This window comes from Balaenoptera acutorostrata, chromosome 18 (assembly GCF_949987535.1).
Source record: "Balaenoptera acutorostrata chromosome 18, mBalAcu1.1, whole genome shotgun sequence".
NCBI classification, from domain to species: domain Eukaryota; kingdom Metazoa; phylum Chordata; class Mammalia; order Artiodactyla; family Balaenopteridae; genus Balaenoptera; species Balaenoptera acutorostrata.
Window position 1 is genome coordinate 60099055 of NC_080081.1, and position 21694 is coordinate 60120748.

The following is a 21694-nucleotide window of genomic DNA, read 5'->3' on the forward strand; positions in this document are numbered from 1 at the left end:
AAGATCCCACATGCCACGGAGCAGCTGGGCCCGTGAGCCACAGCTGCTGAGCCTGCGCGTCTGGAGCCTGTGCCCCGCAACGGGAGGGGCCGCGATAGTGAAAGGCCCGCGCACCGCGATGAAGAGCGGTCCCCGCACCGCGATGAAGAGTGGCCCCCACTTGCCGCAACTAGAGAAAGCCCTCGCACGAACCGAAGACCCAGCACAGCCAAGAATAAATAAATAAATAAATAAATAAATAAATAAATAAATAAAATTTAAAAAAAAAAAATTGATGTCCATGCAGAACCTTAGAATGTGACCTTATTTGGAAATAGGATCTTTGCAGATGTAACTAGTTAACATGAGGTCATACTGGATTAGGGTAGTATAAGGGTGGGTTCCAAAACCGATAAATGGTGTCCTTATAAGAAGGCCATGTGAAGACAAAGGTAGAGATTGGAGTTATGCTGCCACAAACCAAGGAACACCAAGGATGGCTGGCAACCACCAGAAGCTAGGAGAGGGGCAAGGGACAGTCTCTCCCTCAGAGCCTCCAGAGGAACCAACTCTGCCGACCCCTTTGTTTCAGACTTCTGGCCTCCTGTACTGTGAGAGAATAAATTTCTGTTGCTTTAAGCCACCCAGTTTGTGGTAATTGTTATGTCAGCCCTAGGGAACTAATAGAGGTGGTTTTTTCTAGATGGGGTTTTACCAACTCTAAACATTTCAAACCAGTCTTAAGGGATAGATGAATCATTTTTAGGAAATTTCATTGTAATTATACCATCTATAATTTTAAAAAGTCTATAAGTTGAAAATCTTAGAAAAATACAGTTTCTCTATGCTTCTATTTACTGAAGAATTAAATTCTTTATTAATGCCCAGTAATGGTAAACATATAATCATTTTCTCTTTCTATTTAAGGTTATTTTGCTTGTTTAATCTTGAGGAACTTGATATTTCCTACAATAGTATTGCTTTTATTCCAAATGAAATCCAGAAACTCAGGTATTTTGGAAGTAATAAGTACCCACAAGACATATGCCCCTTAAGGATATATTAGGTGATGATTGTGATGGATAAAATTGAGTCCTTTCATTTATTCAATAGCCATAAAACATAATATGTGAAGCATAAGGTTTACCATAATGTAAATTGAATGACTGTTTAGTATTTTTAAGACATAACATTTTCAGTAATTATTTAAAAGCTAATATTGATGACCACCTTAACAGAATGACAAGCTGCTTTTGTCCATTTATCCGTGTGTGCACCTGTAATTCTTATCAGTTGATTTTTTTGTAAGGAAATACATATACACAAAATGCTAGTAATACACAGTGCTTTAATACTAAGCTCTGATTTTTTCTTGTACTAATTTCTGAAAAGTCTCTGAAGTTGATCTCTGACCTTCTAGGTCAGTACCATACTATTTTGATTATGACTTTAGAATAATTTTAATAACTAGTATGGAGATTTGTTTTTCAATAATAGTCTCAACTAGTCTCTTTACATTGTGATCTTTAAGATCCCCTCCTCCCCCAAAAAACATACAATTGTGTTGCTACTATGAATGTAATATTTTCTGTAATTCCTATTTCTAGTTGACTATCGCCAGTCAGAATAGAGAAATAAAGAGTATAACAGAATAGAGAAGAACTATTTACTTCTTTACATTTTAAAATCAAACTATGTAAAAAATTACCTTAGTTCTGATTGAGTTTTACTAGATTTTATTTGGTTTCTAGGAGCATTATCTTATCTTCAGTAAAATGAGATCATTTTGTTTCTGCTTTTCTAATATTTATACCAATTATTTAATTTCCTGTGTAATAATCTTTGTATTTTAATAGAATTCAGCCTGTTCACATTTGTTATGATATATTTAATTTTTTACCTTCTGTTTTACTTTGTATTTACTATTTATTCACTTTCTCCTTTTCATATTTCTTTTGGGGGGGGAGATTTTTTTTCAGGATTCTATCTGTTCTCTTTTTTTCTCCCTTGTTAATTTTGGAACTCCATTGAACTTTCTGAGTCTATTACAGGCTATCTTTCCTTCCCCAAAATTCATAAATACATTTTTCTTTAATATTTTATAAAAGCAAGATAAAAGCTTCCCCCAGCCTGATGGTCTGTTTCCCCACTGCTGCCTTCCACCAATAGTTGAGACCTTTACCTGAATGAAAAAAAGTACGTGTTAATGTTTAATTTGTCTATGAAAATAAATTCTTTCTTTGTATCACTATACTATACTATATTATATTTTATGTAGTATAACATTCATTCTTCTGTTTGTGATTATTTCTTTTTCCATAGTGATGACTTGTTGCAAAGACCCAAAATATGTGCTTTAACTCTACTATTTACACAAATGCACTTATTTCCATGATAATATATTGGTTTGGTTGCTTTTTAGTTAATTCTCTTGATTTTAAGGAAATACTTAACACATATTTTATTACTACTAAGTTTTATACCATTTTTTTGGGAACATTGGGACAGATTTCTTCTTCTTTTAAAATATGGTTTCCTTTATTTGCAGATCACTTGAAAAATTGATCGTTGATGGAAATGAACTGACTAGTTTTCCACATGCAATTTTGAAGCTTAATCTGAAAAAAATCCTATTTGAGAATAATTTCACTCATCCTAGTTTTTGGAAAGAGAATTCTATGAATAGTCCACAACGTCTTACTCAACTTACTTCTTTGTTCTTTTTAAAGAATAATCTACATAAATATTATAATGTGATCCCAGTGGAAATTCAGAAGTTACTAAAATGGTGAGCAAACACTGAAGCTCTTTTTACCCAAACACACTTTTAAGCATTTAAATGAATATTTAAAATATTCTTTATTACAGGGCCAGATGATAGTTTTACTGTACACACACACACACACACACACACCCCACCACACACCAAAACATATGCAATCTTTCAGATTGCTCCTTCTGGCTCTTCAGGCATAATTTTGTAGTCTGAATTCAGCCCACCTTCTCAAGTTATTACTTAAATCCAATGTGAGGTACAGATTGCTGAGGTGTAGCTGGCAATATCTATACGGTTGTAGTATAAGTCTTTTCTATGAACCACTAAGGACAAAGGGGATTCTTCCAAAAAAAGATTCTTTAGTGCCAGGCACACTATGAAGGGAAATGCTTTATTCTACTCTAACTTCATAGAGACCAGGAATAGAGCAGACACACACAGGGCAACTTCTCTTCCTCAGGGGTCGACAGCCAGTGTGGGAATTATTGCCTATCTCAGGACTAGGATTCTTAAAGCCCACACACTATGAGTCCACTCAGGCTCACCTCTTATTTCCTTTTAGGTGGTGTAAAAATATTTTTTACTGCACTGCCGATCATCAGTGCTTGTATTACTGATATAACTTTTTTTTTTTTTTTTTTGGCCGTGCTGCACGGCTTGCGGGATCTTAGTTCCCTGACCAGGGATTGAACCCAGGCCACAGCAGTGAAAGTGCTGAGTCCTAACCACTGGACCACCAGGGAATTCCCTGATATAATATTTGTTGTATGCCTAAGTAAAATGGTTTTCCAGGAGTATATTAATCACCAATATTGATTGAATAAAAGACAGAAAACCTGAACAGACTAGTAACCATTGGAGAAACTGAAAAAGTAATTAAATATCTATCAATAAAAAAAGGAACCAGGTGCCAAAGTTTTCAATTTTAATGTACTATGTCAATGTTCACGAGATTTGAATGCACATGAGAAAGTAAGAAAATCACCAAGGACAAAAACATTTAAAAAGAATTAAAACCTAACTAGTGACTGTAAACATATATGGGACCAAGAGATTTGAATTCACCACAAAATAGGGAAGCTGAACATGGTATTCCTGAGTGAAATCTGTACTCCCAAAGGGGCTGGTGGCCCCAGAGCAGTGAATACTTCTCTTTCAGCAGAACAAATGTTTTTGAGAGAAACATCCTCAATTTAGACATTAAAGATTCCAGAAAATTAATTTCAAATGAATATTATCTCAAAATTAAAATTTTCAAATACATGAGGAAATAAAACACCAAGAGTAAAAATTATCACAATCAACAGATATGAATCTCCAAGGATCTAAGATATTAGAATTGTTGACAGAATATGAATTACCTACTTTAAGTGTTTAAAGAAGTAAGATATAATTTTTAAAATGGTTAAGGAATAAAAGACCATCAAATATGACCAGGCAAATATGAAAAAGAAATTTTAAACACAATTAAATTCTAGAGACTAAAAGTGTAATAGTTGAAATTGGTGTGTGGGTTTAACAGACAATTATCCACATATGAAGAGAAATCTGGAGAAATTATTGTGTATATGTGGACAGGATGCAAAGAGACATGGACAGTAAAAGGAGAAAATTTAACATATCCTTAGAGTCCCAGAGAATGTTGGGAGTCATTGTTCAATGAGGTAGTGTCTGTAAATTCTCAGAAGTGATGAAAGGAGTGAATTCACAGAGACTGAACACTCTACACAAGCCAAGTAAAACACCTTGTGGTGAAAGTGAAGAACACCAAAGACAAAGACTTAGAAATCAGCTTGAAAAAAAGTCACTTACAAAGAACAACAAATAAACTGCTAGCAACAGTGGAACAATAACTGAGTAAATGTTATTTAGCCCAGCAAAACTAACTTTCAAGAACAAGGGAGAAAAATGGATTTTCAGATAATAAAACAGAGAATTTATTCCCCCCCGATTTTCACTTTAGTGAAATGAAACTTGCAAAGAATGTGCATCAGAAAGAAGGAAGAAAACTCCAGAAGTATGCCTGAGACGTAAGAAGGGATGGAGGGAAAAGAAATTAGAAAATATGGGGTAAACAAATATGAGTGCTACGATCTATAAATAGTAACAACAAAGTCTATGGTGTGGTGTTAAAAAGAAGATGTAACTAAAATCAGACATCAAACAGTTAGAAATGTGATTTTTAAACAGATACCTTTTATGATAGCAATAAAAAACATAATGTACCTAGGATTATATAAAGTGAAGTATGTCCAAGATATTTATGGAGAAAAAGATTAAAACTTTACAAAAAGGTAAAGAAGGCTGAATTAAATGGGAGAGATACACACACTCAGGTATAATAAGATTTAATACCAAAAATATATCAGTTCTCCCCAAATAGAGCTATAGATTCAATGCAATTCTGGTCAAAATCTGAACAGAATTTTCTGAGAAACTTGATAAGCTGATTCTAAAATGTGTATGGAAAAGCAGAGACTCCAAAATAGCCAAAGCAAGCCTGAAAAAGGAGCCTAATATTAGGGACTTGCCTATCAGATATAAAGACTTATAAAAGTAGAGAAATACAGTTGATATTACACGCAAGGAAAGACAATCTAACCAATGAAGAATACATAGCCCAGTTATGTTCTCATGTACATGTGAAACTTGATGTTGGACAAAAATAGCACTGTGGATAAGTAGGGAAAGGATAGACTTTTCAATAAATGACACTGAAACATCTGAGCATCTATAAGTAAGAAGTATATAATTATGTTTCTGCTATGTATATGTTACCATCATTTACAAAATCATTTCCAATTGGATTAATGACTTAAATATGACAAGCAAAATTTTAAAGCCTTAACAAGCAAGTATAGGAGACTATCTGTATGACTTCAAGGTAGAGAAAGATACCTTAAACAAACCTCAAAAATATAAACAGTAAAGCAAAGTTTCATAAATTTGACAAAAGATGTTTCTACATAATATTATAACCATCAGTAATATTAAGAGGCAAGCTATTAACTGAAAGAAGATATTGCAATGCATATAACTGTTTAAACATATATCTCCCACATATCAATAAGAAAAGATATAACCCATAGGAAAGTGGTTAAATGATAGGAATATGCAATTCATGGAAGACGATATATAGATAGATGATAAACATAAAGAATGTTAAATCTCTCTAGTAACCAACGAACTGCAATGTAAAATAGCAACAATAGGGTTTTTTACCTACCTGTTTTATCAAAATTAAAAAGATTGATATTAAGTGTTGCCCTTGCATGCCCAGAAACAGGATTAGCATGCACCATTGGTGGCACTGTCAAGTTGGTGAAAGTTTTGTGGAAGGTAATTTGACAGTATCTTACATATTCCTTAAAACAGAAATTTAAATTTTAGTAATATGTCTTATAGAAATAGTTATATGTGAACACACAGGCAGAGGGATGAAAACTGCAGACTAAGCGTGCATCAATAAAAAAGTGGTAAGATAAAATGGTGTATCCATATTTTAGAACATTATGGTGCTGTTAATAAGAATGAAGTAAAACAAAATGTATTGACATAGAAAGCTGTCCAAAGCATTTTGTTAAATCAGAAAAGCAAGCTGTATGTACAGACACATACATACAGAGGGAACACATACACAATAGAGATTCCATTTATGTAGAAAATAGTCATGTGTCTCGGAGCTAGAGGGAACACCACCAAACATGAGCTTTAGTTATTCTGCAAAGGGGAGTTAGAGTGATTTAAAGTAAAGGGGAAATTCTGTGCTTTTTTTCCAGTATGCTTCTATATTTTTTGGAAATTTTACAAGGATGGGTTTTCATGTAAATAAAAAGTGACAAGTGGATTACAAACAAAAGGCGCTAGAGAAGGAAAGATTACAACTACAGCTGGGAAAATAGGGAAAAGATTTAGGAATGAAATGGTGTTTGAAAACAGTCTTCGAAGAACAGGTAAAATTTATATATTTGGAAATATGTGTTGTATTGAAGAGACATTCCAGGAAGAGGGAACTGAATGGGGAAATGAACCAAAGTTGAGTAAAAATAGGAACGTGGGCAAAGAGAAAAGTGAATGTCCAGCCAGAACAAAACATCTACGAAGAGTAGCAAAAAGTCAGTTTAAAAAGGAAGGCTGGAGCTAGCTTATGAAGACCACTGATGGGGTTCCTTATTTAGGCCATGGGAACCATTGCAGGTGACAGCAGCAGACCTGGCAGTAGTGTCAAAGATGGACTAGGGTAGCCGAAGGCTGGGTGGAGCTCACTCAAAGCGCTCTTGTAACTGGTAAGGGGGGATTAAACCAAAGTAATAGGTATAGGAGTAAATGGGTAGGAAATGACACAAGACAAATTATGAAGGTAAAATGAATTCAACGGCTGCCTGAGTATGTGAGGCAAGTAAGAGAGGGAGGAGTAAAAACGATGAGGGGTTCAATCTCATCAAGGACAACTGTCGTGATATTAATAAAGATAGAAACAACGAAGGAGGTGTTTGTCACCCAACCCCACCCTCATCCTCTAACGTCTACTCTTGGCTTTGATTCTTAATTTCCAACCTCCGTCCCAAGTACTACGTTTGCTGAGTCTGGATGGTGACTCAGCTCTGGGCTCTGCACAACTCCTGCGCCTAGGCTGCTCTGGCTTCTGCCGCCACCCCAGTGACTTGGGCCCTACCCATTAGCAGCTGTGAGCTTCTTTTTTGACCCCTACAACTTCTCTTTGCATTTTGCCTCCCTGTGTCTCTACCTGCATTCTATCACCTCAATCAGACAGAGAATCTGCCTTTGTTGAGAGTTGGGTCGGAAGACTCACGTTCCATAGGATTTTATCTTAACTTCCTTGCGCACGAGAATGATAGAAATGTTTACTTAGAGATATAGACTAAAGTTTCACAAGTATTATTCAGTTCCACTAAACTGTAAAGCCTTGATCATACTTAATACTTGGAAGTCATCTTTACTAGAGATAACTCAGTATGTTTTTTAACATCTTTATAGCCTTCCATTTTTCATTATTGTGCAAAAGTCTTTGAATTTTTTGATAAAATTATTATATTAAGTATTGCAATTTAATTTTCCATGTGATTTTATTAGTACCAGCGTATTTTCTCAAGTATATATCACTTACTTGGGGACAGTAATAGAACTATTTAGTTAGAGGAAATAAGGAAATAACAACTCAGGCCACTAAACTCCCTTATTCTGAAGATGACATTCCTCAAGAGTTTAGGTGACTTGCTCAACCAAATTTTCTTCTCTTTAAAATAATTTTATCTTTTTTTTTTTTTTTTTAAATTTATTTATTTTTGGCTGTGTTGTGTCTTCGTTTCTGTGCGAGGACTTTCTCTAGTTGTGGCAAGCGGGGGCCACTCTTCATCGTGGTGCGTGGGCCTCTCACTGTCGCGGCCTCTCTTGTTGCAGAGCGCAGGCTCAGTAATCGTGGCTCACGGGCCCAGTTGCTCCGCAGCATGTGGGATCCTCCCGGACCAGGGCTCAAACCCGTGTCCCCGGCATTGGCAGGCAGATTCCTAACCACTAGCGCCACCAGGGAAGCCCTAAAATAATTTTATCTTTTATCAACACAAGTATTTAGTTTAAAAGATCAAATGTTTACTACGGGGCTTATCATGAAAATCACCCCTGCCCGCATCTCTATCCCCCTTCACTCTTTACCTCCAGAGTCATCTATTGCCAAACTCTTTTTGCAGTTCTCCTCTGGGCGTTTGCTCTCATATTTTTTAAATTTTATTTTCAATTGTGGTAAAATACACATAACACAGAATTTACCATCTTGATCATTTTAAAGTGTACTGTTCAGCAATCAGCACATTTTTATTTCTGTGCATCCAATCTCCAGAAGTCTTTTCAACTTGCAAAACTGGAATCGGTCTTTATACCCATAAAAGAACAACTCCCCACTTCCCCCTCCTCCTAGTCCGTGGAAAACAGCCTTCTACTTTCTGTCTCTATGAGTTTGACGACTCTAGAGACCCCCCATAGAAGTGGAACCATGCGATATTAGTCTGTTTTTGTGATGAGCTTAGTTCACTTAACATGATGTCCTCAAGGTTCATCCATGCTGTAGCATGTGTCAGAATTTCCTTCCTTTTAAAAGTTGAATAATATTCCATTGTATGGATACACCACATTTTGTTTATCCATTCATCTGTTGAAGGACATTTGCATTGCTGCCACCTTTTGGCTGTTGTGAATACTGCTATGAACATGGTTGTACAAATACCTGCTTTCCATTTTTCTTCTGTTTCCAGAAGTGAAATTGCTGCATTAAATGGTAATTGAATTTTTAGTTTTCTGAGGAACAGCAACACTGCTTTTTACAGAGGCTGCACCATTCTACATTCCCACCAGCAGTGCACAGGGTTCCAATTTCTTCACATCCTCTCCAACACTTATGTTCTGTTTTGCTTCTGTTTTTGTTTATATTGGCCATCCTAATGGGTGAGAGGTGGTATCTCACTGTGGTTCTCATTGCACTTCTCTAATTATTAGTGATGTTGAGTATCCTTTCATGTGCTTTTTGGCCATCTGTGTATCTTCTTTGAAGAAATGTCTATTCAGGTCCTTTGCCTATTTTTAAATTGGATTGTTTGTGTTTTCTCTTGTCAAGTTGTAGTTGCTTATATATTTTGGATATTAACCCCTTTTAAAATACAATTTACAAATATTTTCCCCCATTCAGTCAGTTGCCTTTTCACACTGTTAAAGGACGGTGTCCTTTAATGAACAAAAGTTTTTAATTTTGCTGAAGTACAACTTAATCTATTTTTTCTTTTGTTTCCTGTGCTTTTGGTGTCATTTACAAGAAATTATTACCAAATCTAATGTCATGAAGCTTTTCCCCATATATATATATATTTTTTTTTAAATTAATTAATTTATTTTTGGCTGCTTTGGTTCTTTGTTGCGGCGCGCAGGCTTCTCATTATGGTGGCTTCTCTTGTTGCAGAGCACGGGGCTCTAGACGTGTGGGCTTCAGTAGTTGTGGCTGGCGGGCTCTAGAGTGCAGGCTCAGTAGTTGTGGTGCATGGGCTTAGCTGCTCCACGGCATGTGGGATCCTCCCGGACCAGGGCTCAAACCTGTGTCCCCTGCATTGGCAGGCAGATTCTTAACCACTGCCCCACCTGGAAGTCCCTCCCCTATATTGTTTTCTAAGAGTTTCACAGTTTTAGCTCTTACAGTTAGGTTTTTGATCCAGTTTGAGTAAATTTTTGGATATGGTGTGAGGGTCCAACTTCATTTTTTTTATGTGTGGATATTCAGTTTTCCCAGGACCATTTGTTGAAAAGACTGTCCTTTCCCCACTGAATTGTCTTGGCACCCTTACTGAAAATCATTTGACCATATATATGAGGATTTATTTTGGAGTTGCCTCTATATTTTTAAATAGCATCCTTGAGTCATTCTTCTTGTGTTTTCAATTTTAGCTATTATCTCTAAATTTCCTACTAAGCAAGATAGGTATTAGGACTCTTATCAGCCCTTATATATATCTGTCTTCTTCCTCCAACCTCACAGTATAGTTATTTACAAAATGTTTAAAATTTCAAGCATCCTATGCCTCACATTACTGGCATTCCTTATTCCTCCCCCTTCCTTGCTTTAATTTTTCTCTGTAGCACTTACTATCACCTCATTTTATATTTTATCTAATTATTTTATTTAATATCAGGCTGGTCCTCTAGTATGTAAACTCCATGAAAAGAAGAATACATGATAGTTTTGTTCATTAATGTTATCTCCAGTACCTAGGATAGTTCTGGCGACATAATAAATGATTAATATTTCTCGAGTAAAATAATGATTTTAAGTTAAATCAATAATTATTATTTAATTATAAAATTTAAGTAATGCATATTTAGGCTACACAGTGTACTATGGATATATTTCTCTTACTGTACAACTTTTTGTTTTTCCTAGAAAGAGTAATTGACTTTTATTCATTTACTTTGCTTTATGTGTTTATCATTAATTCTGCCATGAAAATTCTAATAGTTATTTAAATCTTTATCAGTATGAATGTATCAGATATGGCTATCAGTCCTATTAATTTTTTTTAATACATCATCCTGGAGCCCTGTGTCTTTCTGCCCTAATCTAGAAATGTTGCTGTCTAGATCTGGTGCACAACTGTTATTCCAAGACTTCCCTTCACTATTATCTTGGAATTTCCTTTACTATAGTCACATTGGATACCTTGTTCTTTGTTTACCTCCACATTTTGGTGAAGCCAGCCCTCCAGTGTCTCCCTGCAAAAGAATGCATGGAAGTAAAAATTTAAGACCATGCGTATTTGAGTATGCCTTTATTCTGCACTCAGACTTGATTGATAATTTGGCTGGGTATAAAACTCTGGGTTCAATCATTTTCTTCAGGATTTTGGAGACACTGCTTCATCATCTTCTACTTTTCTATTTTTTATTTGAGATCTACAGCTTTCTTATTCCTTATCTTTTATATATAACCTATACCATTTTTTTGGAAGGGGAAGCTTTTTGAATCTTCTTTTTTTTGCTAGTTGTTTAAAATTTTCATGATGATGTGCCTTTGTGAGATTTTTTTTTTTAATTCAATGTGTTCAGCACTTGATGTATCCTTTCAATCTGGAAACTCATGTATTTTAATTCTGAGAAATTTTCTTATACTATTACTTTGAAAATTCTATCTTCTATTTTTCTGTGCTCTTTCTGGGACTATAGCAAATATTGGACCTTCTGAATTCTTCCACTTTTTTTTTTTTATATTAACATATTTCCATACATATTTCCATACAAATACAAATATAACAGTTTTAGAAATTTCATGTAATGTCTGAAACATTTATATTAACATATTTCCATACAAATAACCCAATGAAAGTTTAGTATTAGTTGTTTTGTTTGTTTTTTTATACTGCAGGTTCTTATTAGGCATCAGTTTTATACACATCAGTGTATACATGTCAATCCCAATCGCCCAATTCAGCACACCACCATCCCCACCTCACCGCAGTTTTCCCCCCTTGGTGTCCATATGTCCATTCTTTACATCTGTGTCTCAACTTCTGCCCTGCAAACTGGCTCATCTGTACCATTTTTCTAGGTTCCACATACATGCATTAATATACGATATTTGTTTTTCTCTTTCTGACTTACTTCACTCTGTATGACAGTCTCTAGATCCATCCACGTCTCAACAAATGACTCAATTTCGTTCCTTTTTATGGCTGAGTAATATTCCATTGTATATATGTACCACAACTTCTTTATCCATTCGTCTGTTGATGGGCATTTAGGTTGCTTCCATGACCTGGCTATTGTAAATAGTGCTGCAATGAACATTCGGGTGCATGTGTCCTTTTGAATTATGGTTTTCTCTGGGTATATGCCCAGTAGTGGGATTGCTGGGTCATATGGTAATTCTATTTTTAGTTTTTTAAGGAACCTCCATATTGTTCTCCATAGTGGCTGTATCAATTTACATTCCCGCCAACAGTGCAAGAGGGTTCCCTTTTCTCCACACCCTCTCCAGCATTTGTTGTTTGTAGATTTTCTGATGATGCCCATTCTAACAGGAGTGAGGTGATACCTCATTGTAGTTTTGATTTGCATTTCTCTAATAATTAGTGATGTTCAGCATCTTTTCATGTGCTTCGTGGCCGTCTGTATGTCTTCTTTGGAGAAATGTCTATTTAGGTCTTCTGCCCATTTTTGGATTGGGGTGTTTGTTTCTTTGATATTGAGCTGAATGAGCTGTTTATATATTTTGGAGATTAATCCTTTGTCAGTTGATTCATTTGCAAATATTTTCTCCCATTCTGAGGGTTGTCTTTTTGTCTTGTTTATGGTTTCCTTTGCTGTGCAAAAGCTTTGTAGTTTCATTAGGTCCCACTTGTTTATTTTTGTTTTTATTTCCATTACTCTAGGAGGTGGATCAAAAAAGATCTTGCTGTGATTTATGTCAAAGAGTGTTCTTCCTATGTTTTCCTCTAAGAGTTTTATAGTGTCCAGTCTTATATTTAGGTCTCTAATCCATTTTGAGTTTATTTTTGTGTATGGTGTTAGGGAGTATTCTAATTTCATTCTTTTACATGTAGCTGTCCAGTTTTCCCAGCACCACTTATTGAAGAGACTGTCTTTTCTCCATTGTATATCTTTGCCTCCTTTGTCATAGATTAGTTGACCATAGGTGCGTGGGTTAATCTCTGGGCTTTCTATCTTGTTCCATTGATCTATGTTTCTGTTTTTGTGCCAGTACCATATTGTCTTGATTACTGTAGCTTTGTAGTATAGTCTGAAGTCAGGGAGTCTGATTCCTCCAGCTCCATTTTTTTGCCTCAAGACTGCTTTGGCTATTCGGGGTCTTTTGTGTCTCCATACAAATTTTAAGATGATTTGTTCTAGCTCCGTAAAAAATGCCATTGGTAATTTGATAGGGATTGCATTGAATCTGTAGATTGCTTTGGGTAGTATACTCATTTTCACAATGTTGATTCTTCCAATCCAAGAACATGGTATATCTCTCCATCTATTTGTATCATCTTTAATTTCTTTCATCAGTGTCTTATAGTTTTCTGCATACAGGTCTTTTGTCTCCCTAGGTAGGTTTATTCCTAGGTATTTTATTTTTTTTGTTGCAATGGTAAATGGGAGTGTTTCCATAATTTCTCTTTCAGATTTTTCATCATTAGTGTATAGGAATGCAAGAGATTTCTGTGCATTAATTTTGTAACCTGCAACTTTACCATATTCATTAATTAGCTCTAGCAGTTTTCTGGTGGCAGTTTTAGGATTCTCTATGTATAGTATCATGTCATCCGCAAACAGTGACAGTTTTACTTCTTCTTTTCCAATTTGTATTCCTTTTATTTCTTTTTCTTCTCTGATTGCCGTGGCTAGGACTTCCAGAACTATGTTGAATAATCGTGGTGAGAGTGGACATCCTTGTCTCGTTCCTGATCTTAGAGGAAATGCTTTCAGTTTTTCACCATTGAGAATGATGTTTGCTGTGGGTTTGTCATATATGGCCTTTATTATGTTGAGGTAGGTTCCCTCTATGCCCACTTTCTGGAGAGTTTTTATCAGAAATGGGTGTTGAATTTTGTCAAAAGCTTTTTCTGCATCTATTGAGATGATCATATGGTTTTTCTTCTTCAATTTGTTAATATGGTGTATCACATTGATTGATTTGCGTATATTGAAGAATCCTTGCATCCCTGGGATAAATCCCACTTGATCGTGGTGTATGATCCTTTTAATGTGTTGTTGGATTCTGTTTGCTAGTATTTTGTTGAGGATTTTTGCATCTATATTCATCAGTGATATTGGTCTGTAATTTTCTTTTTTTGTAGTGTCTTTGTCTGGTTTTGGTATCAGGGTGATGGTGGCCTCATAGAATGAGTTTGGGAGTGTTCCTTCTTCTGCAATTTTTTGGAAGAGTTTGAGAAGGATGGGTGTTAGCTCTTCTCTAAATGTTTGATAGAATTCACCTGTGAAGCCATCTGGTCCTGGACTTTTGTTTGTTGGAAGATTTTTAATCACAGTTTCAATTTCATTACTTGTGATTGGTCTGTTGATATTTTCTGTTTCTTCCTTATTCAGTCTTGGAAGGTTATACCTTTCTAAGAATTTGTCCATTTCTTCCAGGTTGTCCATTTTATTGGCATAAAGTTGCTTGTAGTAGTCTCTTAGGATGTTTTGTATTTCTGCGGTGTCTGTTGTAACTTCTCCTTTTTCGTTTCTGATTTTATTGATTTGAGTCCTCTCCCTCTTTTTCTTGATGAGTCTGGCTAATGGCTTATCAATTTTGTTTATCTTCTCAAAGAACCAACTTTTAGTTTTATTGATCTTTGCTATTGTTTTCTTTGTTTCTATTTCATTTATTTCTGCTCTGATCTTTATGATTTCTTTCCTTCTGCTAACTTTGGGTTTTGTTTGTTCTTCTTTCTCTAGTTTCTTTAGGTGTAAGGTTAGATTGTTTACTTGAGATTTTTCTTGTTTCTTTAGGTAGGCTTGTATAGCTATAAACTTCCCTCTTAGAACCGCTTTTGCTGCATCCCATAGGTTTTGGGTCGTCGTGTTTTCATTGTCATTTGTCTCTAGGTATTTTTTTATTTCCTGTTTGATTTCTTCAGTGATCTCTTGGTTATTTAGTAACGTATTGTTTAGCCTCCATGTGTTTGTCTTTTTTACGTTTTTTTCCCTGTAATTCATTTCTAATCTCATAGCGTTGTGGTCAGAAAAGATGCTTGATATGATTTCAATTTTCTTAAATTTACTGAGGCTTGATTTGTGACCCAAGATGTGATCTATCCTGGAGAATGTTCCGTGCGCACTTGAGAAGAACGTGTAATCTGCCGTTTTTGGATGGAATGTCCTATATATATCAATTAAATCTATCTGGTCTATTGTGTCATTTAAAGCTTGTGTTTCCTTATTTATTTTCATTTTGGATGATCTGTCCATTGGTGTAAGTGAGGTGTTAAAGTCCCCCACTATTATTGTGTTACTGTCGATTTCCTCTTTTATAGCTGTTAGCAGTTGCCTTATGTATTGAGGTGCTCCTATGTTGGGTGCATATATATTTATAATTGTTATATCTTCTTCTTGGATTGATCCCTGGATCATTATGTAGTGTCCTTCCTTGTCTCTTGTAACATTCTTTATTTTAAAGTCTATTTTATCTGATATGAGTATAGCTACTCCAGCTTTCTTTTGATTTCCATTTGCATGGAATATCTTTTTCCATCCCCTCACTTTCAGTCTGTATGTGTCCCTAGGTCTGAAGTGGGTCTCTTGTAGACAGCATATATATGGGTCTTGTTTTTGTATCCATTCAGCCAGTCTATGTCTTTTGGTTGGGGCATTTAATCCATTCACATTTAAGGTAATTATCGATATGTATGTTCCTATGACCATTTTCTTAATTGTTTTGGGTTTGTTTTTGTAGGTCCTTTTCTTCTCTTGTGTTTCCCACTTAGAGAAGTTCCTTTAGCATTTGTTGTAGAGCTGGTTTGGTGGTGCTGAATTCTCTTAGCTTTTGCTTGTCTGTAAAGCTTTTGATTTCTCCATCGAATCTGAATGAGATCCTTGCCGGGTAGAGTAATCTTGGTTGTAGGTTCTTCCCTTTCATCACTTTAAGTATATCATGCCACTCCCTTCTGGCTTGCAGAGTTTCTGCTGAGAAATCAGCTGTTAACCTTATGGGAGTTCCCTTGTATGTTATTTGTCGTTTTTCCCTTGCTGCTTTCAGTAATTTTTCTTTGTCTTTAATTTTTGTCACTTTGATTACTATGTGTCTCGGCGTGTTTCTCCTTGGGTTTATTCTGTATGGGACTCTCTGCGCTTCCTGGACTTGGGTGGCTATTTCCTTTCCCATGTTAGGGAAGTTTTCGACTATAATCTCTTCAAATATTTTCTCTGGTCCTTTCTCTCTCTCTTCTCCTTCTGGGACCCCTATAATGCGAATGTTGTTGCGTTTAATGTTGTCCCAGAGGTCTCTTAGGCTGTCTTCATTTCTTTTCATTCTTTTTTCTTTAGTCTGTTCTGCAGCAGTGAATTCCACCATTCTGTCTTCCAGGTCACTTATCCGTTCTTCTGCCTCAGTTATTCTGCTATTGATTCCTTCTAGTGTAGTTTTCATTTCAGTTATTGTATTGGTCATCTCTGTTTGTTTGTTCTTTAATTCTTCTAGGTCTTTGTTAATCATTTCTTGCATCTTCTCAATCTTTGCCTCCATTCTTATTCCGAGGTCCTGGATCATCTTCACTATCATTATTCTGAATTCTTTTTCTGGAAGGTTGCCTATCTCCACTTCATTTAGTTGTTTTTCTGGGGTTTTTTCTTGTTCCTTCATCTGGTACATAGCCCTCTGCCTTTTCATCTTCTCTGTCTTTCTGTAACTGTGGTTTTTGGACCACAGGCTGCAGGATTGTAGTTTTTCTTGCTTCTGTTGTCTGCCCTCTGGTGGTTGAGGCTATCTAAGAGGCTTGATGGGAGGCTCTCTCTTCCACTTTCTTAAGGCTACCAGAATATGCCACCCCAAAATATGCTTCTTTTTTTTTTTTCCTGCACAAAATATGCTTCTTTGACATAGGTATTATTTTGAGCTTAAGGCAACTGAGATCTAGCAGATGCAGGAAAAGCTCTTTACCTCCCAGTAACTACCTTAAAATAGAATATAAACTTCCCCTTTTGGAAATTTCCATTTGTAAAATGTTTTCACACCAGGAAGAGAACTACTTCAGGAGATGAATCTTATCACCTGAGAGACTCTTAGCTGTATAACAAGACAACCCTTATTTACCATATATTTCCACCCTTTACCTTCCCATAACTGGGCTTCTCAGCCCAGAAGCCCAAATCCCCTTTTCCTTTGTTTAGCCTAAGATGGTATATAGGCCTCAATCATTTGGCTGCTTCTTTGAGTCTCATTTCTTTGAGAAAGTCCCATGTACGTGTACATAATTAAACTGTTTTTTTCTCTTGCTAATCTGCTTGACAAGTTTAAACTGACAAATTTTATTTCCAGAGCCCCAGCCAATGAACCTAAGATGTGTAGAGGAAAAGATATTTTTCCTCCCTTACAATTCCCAGCCAGAGGAGGCTTGTTTCTTGTCTTTGTTTTTCGTCTTTTTTTTTTTTTTTACAAAACTGTATATATTTAAATTGTACAATAGGATTATTTGATATACATACACATCCTGAAATGATTACAAAGATAATGTTAATTAACACATCCATTGCCTCATATAGTTAACTCTTGTTTTATGAGGTGAGAATATTCAAGGTTTACTTTTACCAAATTTCAAGTATATAATACCACATTAACTATAGTCACCATGTTGTACATTAGATCCTTAGAATGTATTCATCTTATAACTGAAAGTTTGTACCCTTTGACCTACACGTCTCCATTTCCCTCTTCCCCCAGCCCCTGGCAACCATCACTCTACTCTTTCTATGAGTATGTGCATCTTCAACCTAAGTAGAAATTGCCAAATTGTTCCAAAGTGATTACACCAATTTATACTCCACCAATTTATACGTATCCTCACCAAACTTTGCACTATCAGACTTTTATATTTTGCCTATCTGACGATTTATGAAATGGTATTCTTTTGTTATTTTGTTTTGTATTCCCTGATTACTAATGAAATTAAGAAGCTTTATTTTTCAATGTTCTCTGGATGTTCAAGTTTCTTCTTCTGTGAATAGTCCATTCATGTGCTACTCTTAGTATACTAATGGGCTGATGTCTTTTTTTAACTGATTTGTGAGCATTTAAAAATATACATGGACACTAATCCTACACTAGGTTACAACAGTCCCTTTATTTTTAAAATGATATATTTGAGTTATAAAAATAATATGTATTTATTATAGAAAATTTGGGAAATACAGAAAAACATTATGAAGAAATTTAAAATTCCCTGTGATCACATAGGAGAATAGGTCCAAAGATAATTACTGTCTTCCATTTGGGATTTGTCCTTAGGGTGTTTTCTTATTATGAATCTATACTTTTTTTGTGTTAGAGAACTAGGATTATTTTATACACATATATTTATTTTTTAGCATTTAGTTTTTCACTTGCGTATGTCTTAGCTCCTCAATGAGATGGTAAGATTGATAACGAGAAAGGCCATATATTTTATACTACTTTGAGTCTTACATAGCATCAAACAAAATGTCTTTCCTTTAGTAGATTTGATGTTTCCTTCATTGCAGCACATCCCGATGTGAATGGTGTCATGGTCCAATGTTCGGTGAAGGTTTTCGCATCATCCGATCCTGCAATATTTTTGGAGTAACACAGTTTCCTGTTATATTTTATGTCTGTTCCTCTTCCTGCTACAGAAAAGTAAAGGAAAGCAATTTTGTTTTCGATAATGTTCCTGGTAAAAGAATATCTCTAAATTCCGAGTTGATGAATCATACAGTGATTTATGAGTCCCACTTTAAAAGCCATTAAAGTTTACATATATAATCATTCATGTCTCTGAGAGCACAGGTTCTGTGGGGAAGATAAGCGTCTTCTCATGTGAATCCTCTTTGTAATCCTAGCTCCTAATGAAAGTCTGCGATTGTTAGGGAATCTTTGCAGAATATTTACTTAAGAATGATTAGTAAAAAGTCTTTGGGGATTTCAAAGAAGATCTAGAAAATTTCTTTCAGAGCATGTTTACTATAAAAAGAAAAATGTTAGAATCCTTTGCAAAAAGTATTTATCTTACAATTGGCCTTTTTATGCATCCATTCTCAGGGATAAGATAGTAATCAAAGTCATCAGTGGGGTTTGGGCCTCATATGGATTCAAAGTCATGTACCCAAGTACTCAATATTTGTGCATTTCTGTGGAAATTTGTCCAGTGCCAACCATCTCAACTGTGGATTGCTTTGGGGAATAAAAGATTAATTCCAGTACTATACTTAGTTGTTTGAATTCATTACCCAGGCTCTAAGAAAACTGGTACAATCTTTCAGTTATCTTCACCGCCATCTCATAAAGCTAGTGCCATAGGCTAGTGCCAGCATTCAGTAGGCTTTCAGTGATAGCCTGGCAAGAAAATAAAGTAAAACGTACAAAATTACATTGCAAAGCAACATATGGATACAGTAGAACTTGAGGCTTTAAGAATTAGTATTTGGTAAGAGGAAGGTAAAAGAGCATTTTGAGATAACAAACAATTTTAGAAAGGCATAGAATTGTTTCACTTATGGCATATTTTTTATGTGCAGTTAACTTAAATCTAAAATGTCATTGCTAATGAAACCTGATGAAATGAAACGATTTAAATTTATACAACTATCGTATCATTAGAGAATGTCAGAAAATACATTCTATGTCAGTTTGTGCATATCATGTAGTAATATCATTTAAATAAAAAAAATAAGCCAGGCAAAATAATTTTTCTGACTAATGAATTCAATAAATTAGGATGCCTGTATTCTTCTCCTTGGGAATTAATTCAATTTTAAGCAGAAATAGGAAAACCTTGCCTGAGAAGTATACAAGGTATTCTCCAGCAAAAGAATAAAATTATTAATGTAGGAGAAGTAACTATCATATCACACATGTAATCCAGAAGGGGATATTTATAGCATGATAATAAATTCATTAAAAATGTAATATGCCCATAATTATGAAACAAGATTTAAAAAAATAAATCCTAATTCACTAAATCCTAGTGGCATATAGCCTACTCATGTTTACACTTGTCCCTGAAATATTTCTTGGAGGAAAAGTATATTTATTTTTTATTTAAAAAAATGTTGTTTCTTGGTTGGGTGGTGTCATACTGGAATAAGAATAAACAGGAAAGAATAGGGTTCATGGGAAATTACAATATCTTAGAGACACTGCAGAGACACAAATATACCTAGACATTCGGACAAACATGAAACCTACTTAGAGCTCAATCTCGCTATTTCTTCATGGTTAGTACAAACCTAGAATCTAAATGATCTCTTATAGATCTTTTAAAAAATAACTTACAGTGTGTTTTTTAAATATGAAAGTAAGACATACATTATAGAGGGGCTTCCCTGGTGGCGCAGTGGTTAAGAATCCGCCTGGGGCATGGGTTTGAGCCCTGGTCCGGGAAGATCCCACATGCTGCGGAGCAACTAAGCCCATGCGCCACAACTACTGAGCCTGCGCTCTAGAGCCTGCAAGCCACAACTACTGAGCCCGCACGCCAGAACTACTGAAGCCCGTGCGCCCTGGAGTACATGCTCCGCAACAAGAGTAGCCCCCGCTCGCTGCAACTAGAGGAAGCTCGCGTGCAGCAACGAAGATCCAATGCAGCCAAAAATAAATAAATTTTTTTTAAAGGCATACATTATAGAAATATTTGAAAATAAAACTAAACCTAAGAGGAAAATAAAATCCCTGTTGTAATGCCAACACCCAATGAAAAAGAGATAATCATTTTGACAGGTTTACGTGTATATGTACACACTGAAATAATGCATTACTCTACTTAAAAAAACGGGACTATGTATCTGCCTCACACCACACACAACAATTAATTTCCAGATTCCTAAAGGTCAAAATTGAAAATATAAAGAGATAAATAGGGTCTTAATAAAAAATCAGAATGAGAAGGATCTTTTTAAGTAGGAAATGAAACCCAAGAGAAAAGATGAACAGATTCACTGTGTAAAATTTTTAAAAATTCCTGTATAGCCAAAACCACCACAAATAAAGTCAAAAGACAAGGCAGCATACTGGAGAAAACATCTGTAATACATATGACCGACAGAGAACTAGACTATTCACCCAGGAATCTTGATTGTAAATGACAGAAACCCACTAGAACCAGTGGAAGCAACAAAAGGAAATGTATTAGTAGTCATTTGTGTATGAGTCTTCAGGCACAGCAAATTCAGTTCAAACTGTGTCATCAAGGCATTATCTATTTTTCTATCTATCTATCTATCATCTACCTCTTAGCAACACCTTTCTGTAAGTCTGTCTCATTTCTAGTTAGCAAGGATGACCACTGATGATTCCAGGTTTGTGTGCTGGAATGTCAGGAACCTCAGAGAAAAGGGCACTATCTATCTCCACTGTTACTGTAAAACATATTAGGGATGATTTTCACTGGTTCAACATGGTTCTCACATGTCCATATATGAACAAATCATTCTAGGTGCATGAATGGAATACTCTGATTGGCTGAGTCACATGCCCATTTTTGTAACTGGGAAAAGGGAAATTAGCCCCTCCCCAAACACATGAAATAGATTCTTTACAAGGAAGAAGAGTTCTGGAACTGAAAATTGGGGAAAGGAAAAATGTTTTGGGCAGCTAAAATCTAGAGCTATCAGAGACTTTTTACAAATAACAACAAAAAGATGAACTAAATATTTAAATAGCTATAACAATCAAATTTTAGTATGTGTATTTTTTATCCTAATAACTGTTAAGAAGTTATT

General features: G+C 35.4%; 1 protein-coding gene and 1 non-coding gene across 2 annotated transcripts in view; one reads left to right on the forward strand and one right to left on the reverse strand.

Moving 5' to 3' along the window:
* Nucleotides 1–18725, forward strand: part of LRRC63 (leucine rich repeat containing 63) — a 45807-nt gene extending 27082 nt beyond the window's left edge. Inside the window, exons 7-9 of the mRNA XM_007187059.2 lie at nt 907–990; nt 2528–2767; nt 18482–18725. Coding sequence (XP_007187121.2) covers nt 907–990; nt 2528–2767; nt 18482–18725 — 568 coding nt within the window. The remainder of the gene's footprint in view (nt 1–906; nt 991–2527; nt 2768–18481) is intronic.
* On the reverse strand, nt 3427–3498 carry TRNAE-UUC (transfer RNA glutamic acid (anticodon UUC)). The gene has a single exon. It is a non-coding gene; the product is annotated as a tRNA-Glu (tRNA).
* Nucleotides 18726–21694: the final 2969 nt, after the last annotated feature.